This window comes from Tupaia chinensis, unplaced genomic scaffold (genome assembly GCF_000334495.1).
Source record: "Tupaia chinensis unplaced genomic scaffold, TupChi_1.0 Scaffold000294_2, whole genome shotgun sequence".
NCBI classification, from domain to species: domain Eukaryota; kingdom Metazoa; phylum Chordata; class Mammalia; order Scandentia; family Tupaiidae; genus Tupaia; species Tupaia belangeri.
The window spans coordinates 1509757-1522172 of NW_006159780.1; the positions used below are offsets into that span (position 1 = coordinate 1509757).

Here is a 12416-nt window from a genome sequence, read left to right on the forward strand (position 1 = left end):
CGGGGGGGGGGGGGTGCTGTCTCCCTCTCTCTCTCTCTCCATCTCTCTCAGGTAAACATACACGCACTCTAGCAATTAAAAATAAAAAAAAGAATGTGTTAACCATGACATGCTTTAGAGTACAGAATACTCAGAAGGAACCTAAATTCTAAGGAAAAGCTAGAAGCAACCGGATTAGCCGAACCAGTGAATGCTTCAACGCTCAGTGTTATACCCATCCAGCAGAGCACCACCGAAGGCGTGCTACAGTGTTAATGTACAAAAACAGGTTAAAGAAAGTGTGTGCTGGAAGCCCATCTAACTGCAAAGCACTGAACACCGTCACTCCGCCGAGTAACAGCAAATACCGTGGTCTCAGGCTGTGCCAAGTGCTTTATGTGATGACACCTTGGGAACGACTGTAATTCCCGCTTTCCAGGTGAGGACACTGAGGCTTAGAGGGGTTCAGGGAATTGCCCGACACACACACACTTAGGACACTTATGAGCCAGTCAGGGCCAGAGACGGCAGAGGTTTGAGACGGCAGAGGTTTGAGACGGAGGGGCAGAGGAAGGCCCCCTTCTCTCCAGCCTCCCCCAAATGCTAGGTCCACCCACAACGCCTGGAAGTCTGATTCAGACCAACTGCGCCGTTAGGGGCAGACATGCTCAGGGTGGTCTCTGCCCACAGCAGCCAGGCTGGCTTGGTCTCTGCCCAAGTGTCTCGGTTTACTGGGGAGATTCGAGAGGACCAGCCTCTGGACTGATTGGCACACACACAAACGCTTATTCTCGCCAGGAGGGAATCTGATTCTCACTCAGGGTTTGGTTTCCTCCCTGGCAGGCATCAGCTCCCCAATTTGTTTCCAGCGAACACACTCGGGAAGTCGGATTTCGCTCCTAATGCTAGAGAGGAAAAGGTTTATCGGCCCATATGAATAGGCTTCTATTTCCCTGGAGTTAGAGCTCAGGCTTCACAAAGTGGCCATTGAGAAGGACGGCAGATGCGAACGCAAACCCATAAAGCACGGTGTGTTTAAACTGAGAGCTGGCACAGTGGAGGCCTGCGTTCTGGAAAGCGTATCAGGGGCACCACGGCCACCCGGTGCCAAGGGCTAGAATGTGGCCGAGGTCCTCACTGCCTCTCTGTGCCCACCCTTGTAGGATGAGGGGGCATCAGGGCACCTTCAAAGTCCCCACAATTACTGTCCTAGCCTGAGACCTAGCTTCCCACTCATGGGCCTCAGAGAGTAAGTGAGCTGCCAAGCCTCTCGGAGCCTCAGTTTCCTCACCTGTGCATTGGGAAGGGTAACGACTATCTCGTGTGTGAGCTGGAGAGATTCAGGGAGAAAAGGGAGAGATTAAATCCCCTTCCCAGAGGCACAGTGCATGCAAAACACAATGGCTGCCCCCATCCGTATTTACAAGGTACAAGTCGATCCAGTCAGACAGCTCTGTTCTGGCTTCTAATAATGGTGACATTCACCACTAGGATTTTTATCACGGAATGCCTGTGAGCTCACTTATTTTCTAATGGCTCCGAGAAAATTCTGAGTATAAACCATATATTACCTCCCGACCAGGGACGTGTCTTCTGTACAAGCGTAAAACCTTAACTGAAAAATGAGTTTGCAGGCACAGGCCACCAGGCAATGGGGATGAGGGAACACCTCCGCCCCATCCGGGCACAGCCTCCACGCCCCACGGTGGCCATCTCAGGCATACCTGGCTGAGACGTTGGTGAAGTGCATGTAGGAAGATATAACCACTCCGATGCGTCCTTTCCCGCCCTAAGGAGACAAAAGGTGAGCTCGTCAGAACAGGAGAAGGAGGTTAGGTCAGTGAAGTTACCCACCATGACCTTCCAGGCAAGGGATTCAGCACCCAACGCATTGCCGCTGCCTCCAGGGCAGGTAGCCTGCATGCCCGCTGGCCACAGCAGGTCCAGGTGCAATGTGGGTGGCAGTGGAAGCCCCCACGTCAGGGGGATGGAGGTAGTCAGTCATTTCCTACCACATTCCCCAGTTAGGCCAGAATACAGAGCCAGGAGCTACCGCGATTCACATGATGTAATTACCCCTGTGAAACAGAAGCGAGGCCGCTCATAGGCTGACGACCATCGGAGCTCACACGTGGCTCACAGCGACGGCAAAGGATTCACCGTGTCAGCACTTCCGACTCTCCCACAGCCATCAGCAAAACCACCTCACAGGGAGGCATTACAGAAAAGTCGCCACTCACACTGTAGCCACAGACACAGACAGTCAGGCCACAGGCTGAAGAGACCAACGAGAGGGGGACATTACATGACAGACCACCCTCGCCAGGTCCAGAGGTCACTGCCTTCCAGAACATTCCACCATGACCTCCAGCAGTGACTGACACACCACAGCCCAAGGTGGTTCCGCCCATGATGTATTATCCTACCCTGTGAGCTAAGACTAGCGTTTATGGTTTTAGGCCGTTGAAGAACCATTCTGTGAAGTCCAAATTTCAGTCCCAGACCTAAAGTTCGATTGAAACATGGACACCCCGGCTGATTTTGCACATGTGCAGTGGCTTCACTTACACCACAGAGGCAGGACTGAGCAGCGTGGCAAGAGCGTGTGGCCTGGCTCCCAAAGCCTAAACTATAGTCTGGTTCTTTTTAGAAAAGTTTGTTGACCCCTGATGTAGAATCACATAAAGTCAAAATGGCAGAGCCACTAGCATATGGCCTCCTAACCCTATTCCTGGACAGGCATGACTGAGCAAATACAAATCAAAATTCTAGTCTCCTCCCCAATCATATGTCATTGTCACCAGGGGTATACTGCACTGCCTTGTGGACATTGGACACACCTCATAGAGATTTAACGCAGATGTGTGCGAACCCATCTGCAGCCAAATCCTGGCACATGAGGTTATCAGCTGCATAGCTGCTAGTACGCTTCTTGCATAAACTGAATTTGTTTTCAAACGGAGATTTATCCACAAGGAAACCACACCTCAGCCCAAACAGGCACACACCTGGTGTCACTCACTGTTGATATCCATAGTTTTTGTGAACTGGTTATGGATATATAAGCAAATGTTGGGAGAGCCGAAGGAAGAGAGAGACTGCAAACAGTAACTACAGTTACTATGGTTATTGTTACAGTTACTGTACTGTAGTTGTAACTTCAACACCCCACTTTTAGCAATGGCTCAATCGCCCGGTCAGAAAGTAGATAAGGAAAACATCAGACTTGAATTGTACACTGCCCATCAAGTGGGCCAGACAGACATGGATGGAACGTTCCATCCCACTGCGGCAGAGGGCACATCCTTCTAAAGTCCCCCGGGGCCTCCTAAGACAGATCTTCCGTCAGGCCACGAAGCAAGTCATAACAGGATTAACCAGACTGAAATCATATTGAGTATCTTTTCTGACCACAATGGTACAAAACTATAAATCAGTAACAGAGGGATTGGAAAATTCACAAATATGTGAGGAAATTGTGTAACACTCTCCTGAACCACTGGGCTAAAGATGAAATTAAAAGGGAAATTTAAAAATATCTTTAAACATGAGATATTTTTTTCTTTTTCTTTTTAATTACATTTTACTTACTTAGTGACCTCCACTTCTCATTATTTTCCTCTCAGCACCTATTCAACTTCATCTACCAACTTGTGTATTGAGATTTTCGTTTGTATACTCAAATTTCTCCTCCTAAGACCATGTTCTCTGAATGTTCTTCTCATACAGTAGTATGGATGCTTTGTTTTCTAAGGATATTAATAAAATACATATTTTTAAAAATTTCTTCCCTTTCCTTCAAATTATTCCTTTGTCTTCCATTTTTTCATCTCTGACTTCTGTACAGCAACTTAATCAAATGTATTGGGATCCCTGTCTGCTGAAAATTGTGAGTGTGTGTGTGTGTGCATGTGTGTGCGTATGTGCATATGTGTGTGTGCGTGCGTGCGTATGTGTGTGTGTGTATGTGTGTGTGTGTGTATATTTCCAGATGTGGGTGACTGTGTTCCTATCAAACTACATGCATGTGTCCAAAACTAGGCCTTCAGAGACTTACATAAAAATGGCATTTTAGCTCACAGGGTGTAGGAAATCAGGGGGTGGCCAGAACCAGCCTGTGGGCCAGAGTCTGTCAGTGCAAGTAACATTCTTTTGGACTTGAACAATTTGGGCTTGTTCTTAACGAAAATCATAGATTCGCTGATTGCACAATTTGCTCAAAAACAAAGGGTGAGGTGTGGGTGCACCCTTCAGAAAGAATCACAGCTTCTGCTCATCAGTAATGGGGAGTGGAAAATCAGCAAACCCTTGCATCATGCAGGAGAAGAGGGGCGTGGGGCACAGACCCCACTCACTCCTGCAGGCCGAGACAGGCCCAGCTCTGCTAGTGATTCCTGGCTTGGAGTGCACACTCTGCCAAGCAGGTGGATTCTGGCAAAGGTCAGCCATCCTCCCTCCCCCCATCCCACAGTGATGATGATGAGCGTCTGCTAACATCGACATCAGCGATTTCTAATTAAGAGAGGGCTGATCTCTTGCGGTGTGTTTTCTAAGTGTTTTGAAAATGGCTTTCATGACATCAGACTAGGGCGAGTGACCGAGCACACGAGCCACTAGGAGAAGTTCCAGCAGGTTCTTGATGAATTCCACCAAGGTTTGTCTGGATAGCCCAGGGTCCCTTAGAGAGGGGACACATTCTAGGAGTTCTAGGTGGCCACGTTATCAGTGGAGACCCATGTGTTTCAAATAACATCATCATTTATTTCAATGTCCTTAGAAAGTTGAACTGACATCTAAAGAGAAAAAAAATGGCAGAGTCCAGCAATGCCAGGGTGCTCTGAGGATGCAGCGGGCAGGGTGTCTGGACATCTCCCCATGGGGTGCTCTGGCTGGTCCTGGCACAACCTCTGAGGGTCCCCACCACACGTTAGAAGTACTGCTTGTAATGGCCTGTCAGTGACCCTGTGCAATGATGACACAGCAGTATCAAGCCACCGTGTGGGAATCACCAGGACAGCCCAGCTACACAGACAGTGGCAAGCTGCTACACACTACAGGAGCCATTGGGAAGGCCCTGGGTCCCATCCAGGTTGCCCTGAACATGCTGAGTGTGGCATTCCCTCGGTTCTGGCTAACGGAGTAGGTGGATCGGTATGTAAAACCCTGTTGAGGGTACTGCCTCGCCCTCTCAAAATAAATGTTTTAAACTTTTTTAAAAATCACAGAGCAAGGATGTTTTCTTTTTTTTTTTTTTTTCAATGTCTCCCTTTAGGGCAAGCAGGTGGCATAGTGGTTAAGGCACTAGAGTCTGACATGGCCAATCACAGTTCGAGTTCAGGACCTGGTAGCTTGAAAATCATGCGGGGCACACGTGCATACAAGCCCAGAGTTCGTAGAGAAAAATGGAGAAGGGACTGTGGAGTGATCTTTCACTTTCTGTCTCTCTCGGGCAAGCACATGTGTCTTATAGCAAAAACCTTAAAATAAAATTTAATCTTGAGGGACCAGCAGTTGGTGTAATGGCTATATCGCTGGACTCCCATGTAGTCAACCATGGTTCGAGTTCCAGACCCGGTGGCTTAAACTCACGCCAGGCGCGTGTGCATGCATGCCCAAGATCCTGAAAGGAGAATGGAGGAGAAGGGATTGTGGCGTGACCATCCCCCCTGGGGGGTGACTTCTCGCTTCCTGTCTTTCTGTCTCTCTCTGTCTTTCTGGCGAGCACACGTGCCCTATAGCAAAAACCTCTCAAAAAAAAAAAAAAAAAAAAAAAGAAAAGAAAAGAAAATTAATCTTGTTCTCGGGACCAGCAGGTGGTGTGGTGGCTAAGGGAGCTGGACTCCCACATGGCCAATCACAGCTCAATTCCGAGAACTGGCGACTTGCTTTCTCACTTTCTCTCTCTCTCTCTCACTTTGTCCCTCTCTGGTCAAATTTAAATAAATAAATAAATAAATAAACCTAAATAAAATAATTCATTTAAAAAAAAAAAAGAAGTCTTAAAAAAAATCTAACCACTGCCTGTCTGCCTTTTCTGGTTTAACACTGAAACTCAAAGCTGGGGACGGGCCCTTTGCACAGCACTTGGAAACGCGCAGGCTAGCCGTGACAATATGGTGAGGGGTCTGTTCGATGGTTTTCAAGGGATAAAATCAAATCAGGTGTGAAAAAAGAGCTGCAGCCACAGAGAAGCTGAGACGTGTGCCGAAGTCCATCTTCTGCACATCGAATGCTGTCACACAGCCCAAGTGTGGCAGGTGCAGCAGCAAGCTGTCCTGCACCAGGCCTGGCCGTGTCTACCTTCACAGAAAAATTATATTAGAAGTCTGATATACTCGAAGGGAAGATTCCTCTCAATTAAACTCCATAATATGATGGACCTTAGTGCAGCTTCCGAGTGTGAAAGAGTCTGGAAAAAGAAAAAACCTGAAGATGGAAATGACAACAGACCACGTCACAACGGCTGGACGCCTGCATGGACCCATGGTCCATCAGTCCATCCCTGCGAACAGCAATGGTCCCTACCTTCTCTCCTCAAATGCTGAGCCCACTCGGACCCCCCAAAGCATGTGAGATTAGGTAACTCACCCTGCAGTGAATGACAACCACGTGCTGGGGGTCGCTGTTCAGCCAGGACTCCTGCGCCTTGCATATGGTGCACATCTTGTCCAGGGGTGGTGCGTGCAGCTCCGGCCAGCCCATGTCCATAATCTGCAATGACAAAGAGGAGTAGCCAGGGCTCCTCACCTTCCACCTCTGAGGCCGTCACCTGCTTCTCTCATTTACCAGTACATCTCATCTGGGATTAGTGGACAATGCTACACAGTCCTTTTCTAAAGCTGAGCGGGCTTGGAACCAGCAGTTAGTGTAATGGCTATGTCGCTGGACTCCCACGTAGTCGACTGCGGTTCATGTCCCGGACCCGGTGGCTTAGAACTCACACCGGGTGCGTGTGCGTACGTGCCCAAGATCCCGAGAGGAGAATGGAGGAAAAGGGGATTGTGGCGCGACCATCGCCCCTGGGGGGTGATTTTTCGCTTTCTATCTCTATGTCTCTCTCTGTCTGTCTGGCGAGTGCACGCGCCCTATAGTGAAAACCTCTCCAAAAAAAAAAGAAGAAAAGCTTAGCAGGCTTTTTGGCCAGGTTCCCTTACTGAAAAGAAGAACAGATTTTGTTGCTCACTTGCAGGGTCCCTTCTTCCAGGGTCACATGTGCTGTTTTGTAGCAGGGGTGATATTTCTAGAAAGGCCTTGCAGTCACTGATGGTGCAGGGTTTTTGTCGGGAGAAATCAGGGGCCGGTAGGAGATCTGAAACAAGAGCTTTAGGCCCAAGCTGCTGCCAAAATTCTCCCCCTTAGTCCACAAACCACAGTTTGGGGAATGCAGTAAGCTATCTCATGTACTACAGAAACAGCTCAAGGACAAAGGCCTAGCCCACCTGCTCCAGATGACAAACTTTTCCAATGAAAGCCAGGAAAGTGCCCATGAAGGTGGAAGCACTTTCAAGCCATAATTAGGTTTGCAGCCCAAACAAAGAAAATCACCATTACATAAGAACACAGTGGGGGGACCAGCAGTTGGCATAATGGCTATGTCGCTGGACTCCCATGTAGTTGACCGTGGTTTGAGTCCTGGACCCAGTGGCTTAAACTCACGCCGAGCACATGTGTGTGCATGCCCAAGATCCTGAGAGGCGAATGGAGAAGAAGGGATTGTGATGTGGCCATTCCCCCTGGGGGGTGATTTCTCACTTTCTCTCTGTCTCTTTCTGTCTTTCTGGTGAGCGCACACGCCCAATAGCAAAAGCCTCAAAAAAAAAAGAATACAGTGGGGCTGCATTGAGGGGGAGGGTCCAGCCCTGAGAGACCCTCCAATCCAAGCACGCAGGGCGGCCACGTGGGGGCGCTGTTTTTCCTCTTATTTCCTTTGCTCCAGGGAGCAAGAGAGGCAGAGTTCTGATTATGAAGTAAGTAGGAGAAATAATGTAAAAGGTGTGCACGTTTCAGAAAACAAAACACAGATCCCTGCCATTAATCAGAGACAACCACAATAGCATGTGGAGAAATCCCTGCTCCCCCCCCCTTTTTTTAAGGTTTTCTGCTATAGGGAGTGTGCCGGGGAGAGAGAGAGAGAAGGAAAGTGAGAAGTCACTCCCCAGGAGGGATGGTCACTCCACAATCACCTTCTTCTCCATTCTTCTCGGGATTTTGGGCACGCCCACACACGCACCCAGAAACCTTCGTCCCTTTTCCTGTGCACATTTAGCATTACTGGGACACTGAGACGCTATTATCCATGAAGTCTATATCCTACTTTTGCTAACTAGCATTGAGAGGCAAGCTGCCAGGTTACGACTTTGTCCTCTCATGGCTGCAAAACAGTCTATATACAGGAGAGAGACACATATATAACATCAGCTTTCTGTATCCACAGGTTCCATATCCTCAGACTCAACTAACTACAGGGCAAATATACTACAAAATAAATAAAATTTGTTGCTGAACAGATACAAACTATTTGTATGGAGCATGTAGAGACCATTTTTTCTTTCATTATTCCCCATACAATACAGTACAACTACCTACATAGTCTTTGCATTGTATTAGGTGTTATAAGCAACGAAGAGGTGATCTAAAAAGTCTATGGGGGGATCCAGCAGTTAGCGTAATGGCTATGTCGCTGGACTCCCACGTAGTCGACCGCGGTTCGTGTCCCAAACCCGGTGGCTTAAAACTCACGCCGGGCGCGTGTGCGTGCATGCCCAAGATCCCGAGAGGAGAATGGAGGAGAAGGGATTGCAGCGTGACCATCCCCCCTGGGGGGTGATTTCTCACTTTCTGTCTCTATGTCTCTCTCTGTCTGTCTGGCGAGCACACGCGCCCTACAGTGAAAATCTCTCAAAAAAAAAAAAAAAAGTCTATGGGGAACTGGTGTGGGTTACCTGCAAATACAAATAGCTCCATCATTTTATGTAAGAGGCTTGAGCACCTACAGGTCTTAGCATCTAGGTGGACACCTGCAGACCCCCAAGGAAGATACATACACAGATGTAGCATAACTTACACTAACACAGTCAAAATTTTTCCTAAATGATCGCTATTAAAAATGATAGGGGCAGAGGGAATGGTGGTGAATCTAAATGGAACAGGAAGGAGATCGTCGTGGAGAAGGAGATGTTCTGTAAAATCGTTGTGGAGGTCATGGATATCTACATGTGACTGACAGAGAAACACCCCCACGCCCGAGTACATACATGCAAAACTAGTGACATGTGAATGAGGCTGTCCCCATTCTCTTACAATCAGTTTTACATTGCAGGGAGACTGGGTGAGATCGCTTTGCATTCTTTTTGCAACTTCCCATGAAGCCATAATTATTTCAAACTAAAAAAATAAAATAAATTTTTAAATACTTAGTGGAGTATTACTACCCCCATCACAACACATCCCACAAATTCAGGTAACAACTTATTCGTGTACAAGATAAGGAAGCATTGTGTACACGTTACAAAACTCACAACAGTAAGGGATAAAGTCCATACCTTTGGGTTAAGCTTCGTGAGGTCGTATCTCTTTTCCGAAAGGTTTAATACCTATCAAGGGGAGAAAAGCGCATTTACAGAAACGATCAACCGTAGAGACAAAGAGAAAACATCACTGCATTTTTATACGCTGTCATCATAGTATCAAGACTGTAAAAGACTGACATGTACGGATAGATACATCCTCACAGGGAAACACACAAGGACCAACCCGCTGTGACACTAGCTCGCTACAGTACTGAAAGCCATACGATGACCATGGTTCGGATCCCATGCCTCCTTGAAAAGACACCAGGAACTGATAAGGCACCCAGGATCCTGAGGAGCTGGAGGGCTGGGGAGAGATGAAGGCATGACAAGCCAACGGAGGGAGCCACCTCTCTCTCATGCACGTGTGCTTTGTATTATAAAGAAAAAGGAAGAGAAAAAAGGCAAAAATAAATAAAACAAGGGTGCACTGAATGCTTTTATATAAATTCAGTGTTCTACTTTTATTAATTAACATTATAATGGGCAATTCACCATGTTATTATTTTTTATTCTAATGGCTGCAATGTATTTCAACATATAGAATATATACATACATACATAAGGAGGCTTCAACAAAGTTGTGGAATAACAGAATTAAAACACAAGCTTATTTTTGATATTAAACAATCTTGAGGGACCAGCAGATGGTGTAATGGTTATGTCGCTAGACTCCCGCATAGTCAACCGCAGTTCGAGTCCCAGACCTGGTGGCTGGAAACTCAATCCAGGCATGTGTGCATGCCCAAAATCCCAAGAGGAGAATGGAGGAGATGGGATTGCAGCAGGGCCATCCCCCATAGGGGGCAGCAGGACGGTGGGTTTCTCGCTTTCTGTCTCTCTGTCTCTCTAGCAAGTGCATGTGCTCTGTAGCAAACATCTCTCTGGGGGAAACTCTCCAAGTCCACACACAGTGTTTTCATAATACACGTTTTACATGGACTTTTGAAGACTCCTGAATATACACGCACTTCTGTACACCAAGACTTCCTGGTCTCGCCTCTGGAAAACACAGGCTTCCATCGGAGCAAGGACAGACACCAGGCCTGAGGCAGGCCAACTCAGGCCTGAGGAGGTCTTAGCTCATGACCAGCTGAGAGCCTCATCGCAAGGTCACAGGCCAATCAGAGCTGGGGTGGTGGTTAAGGCGGCTGGATCCCACATGGCCAACTGAGCAGTCTGAGATCTGGCGGCTGGAAAAACACCTCAGGTGTGTGTCCAAACCACCAATAGGGAGGAAAAGGCAGGATTGATGTGTGAACATTTCCTGTACGGGGTGCTTTCTTTTTTGTTTTTTTTGGAGAGGTTTTTGCTATAGGGTGTGTGCGCTCGCCAGACAGACAGAGAGACAGAAAGTGAGAAATTACCCCCCAGGGGGGATGGCCACGCCGCAATCCCTTCTCCTCCATTCTCCTCTTGGGAACGCACACGCGCCCGACATGAGTTTAAGCCACCAGGTCCGGGACTTGAACTGCAGTCGACTATGTGGGAGTCCAGCGACATAGCCATTACACTAACTGCTGGTCCCCAGGGTGCTTTCTTATCCCCACCCTTATCTCTCTCCCTCTAGCACTACACACCCTCTGGCCAATTAAAAATAAATAAATAAACCTCTCAAGTGATTTCTGTACTTCCGACAATGGGCAAGTTTCTATTTCATGGACTGGAAGGAACACAAGAAGAGAGATGTTTACAAAAAGACTTGGTGCTACATGACTATTGCCACACACACTCATGCCCCACTCAGTGATGGGGGTACGTTCTAAGAAACGCATCACTGGACAAGTTCATCGTTGTGTGGACTTGACAGAATGTAATTACAAAGTCCTGGGTGGTACAGCTCCTAGACCCGCAGCTTCCTGGTGTAATCTCACGGGCCCACTGCCATGCAGGCAGTCTGTCCCGAAACATTTGTGGCACGTTTGACTGTACCCACCAAGCACAACGGAAAGAGGATGACATTCCAGTAGTCAGGGGTCTTGAAGATGAGCTAGTGTGGCCCAGACTTAGGTGCAGTCAATGGCACCAACTGCAGCAGGGCTGGAAGCCATATGGCCTCTGTGGGGCTGGACCCCAACCAGGCAGACCTGAAAACATGCCAGGCACATGTATGCATGGCCGAGATCCTGGTAAGCTAGAGGGCTGGAGAGGGATCGCAGCATTGCAACACCTTACCAGGGTGCCTCGCTCCCCCCACGTGCGTACACAGTCTCAATGAACAAAAATAAATTCTTAAAACTTAACTGAACATCCCTATGACTGCAGAAACAGGGACCTGAGGAAAGCAAAGAGGTGAGTGATCATCCTGGACCCCAGAGGGTCCTGCCTACAAGGAGGCCGCTGTTTGTGTCCCAGCCTGAGACCCCCTGTGTATTTCATGCTGCACGAGCTACCTCCGGACCCACTCGGCCCTGTGGGCATCATCAGGGATGCAGCTGCCCTTCCTCAGAGGGCCCAGGACAGCATGACCAGACACACCCCTTGGACGTCCTCCATAAAAGGCCTGTGGGCTCAGATGGCTGTTTTTATACATAATTGCTGGACGCATTCAGAGAAACAGAGGTTAGTCCCCATAGTGGTCCTTAACCTGGGTCTGCAAAAGACATGCACATATAGCTTTCTTCAGATTTTTCAAAAAGGTCTTTGTCCCGGCCCAGCCCCTTAGTGCAGCTTCTCAGTGCTGTGCACAGAGGGTTCGATTCCCACCTGGTGGACCTCCAGGGCTAGGATGAGAACCATGCCAGGCGCACATGCAGCTGTGCCCAAGATCCTGACATGCACAGGATGGAGAAAGGCAGGGAAAAGGATTGTGGCATGACTACACCCCATTGCGGGGGAGGGATTCTCTCTCTCTCTCTCTCTCTCTCT

At 48.3% G+C, this 12416-nt stretch overlaps 1 protein-coding gene across 1 annotated transcript in view; it reads right to left on the bottom strand.

Moving 5' to 3' along the window:
* The window catches only part of TNS3 (tensin 3), a 239551-nt gene that overhangs the window by 148078 nt on the left and 79057 nt on the right, over positions 1-12416 (bottom strand). Inside the window, 3 exon segments of the mRNA XM_006150681.3 lie at positions 1704-1768; positions 6568-6690; positions 9522-9572. Coding sequence (XP_006150743.1) covers positions 1704-1768; positions 6568-6690; positions 9522-9572 — 239 coding nt within the window.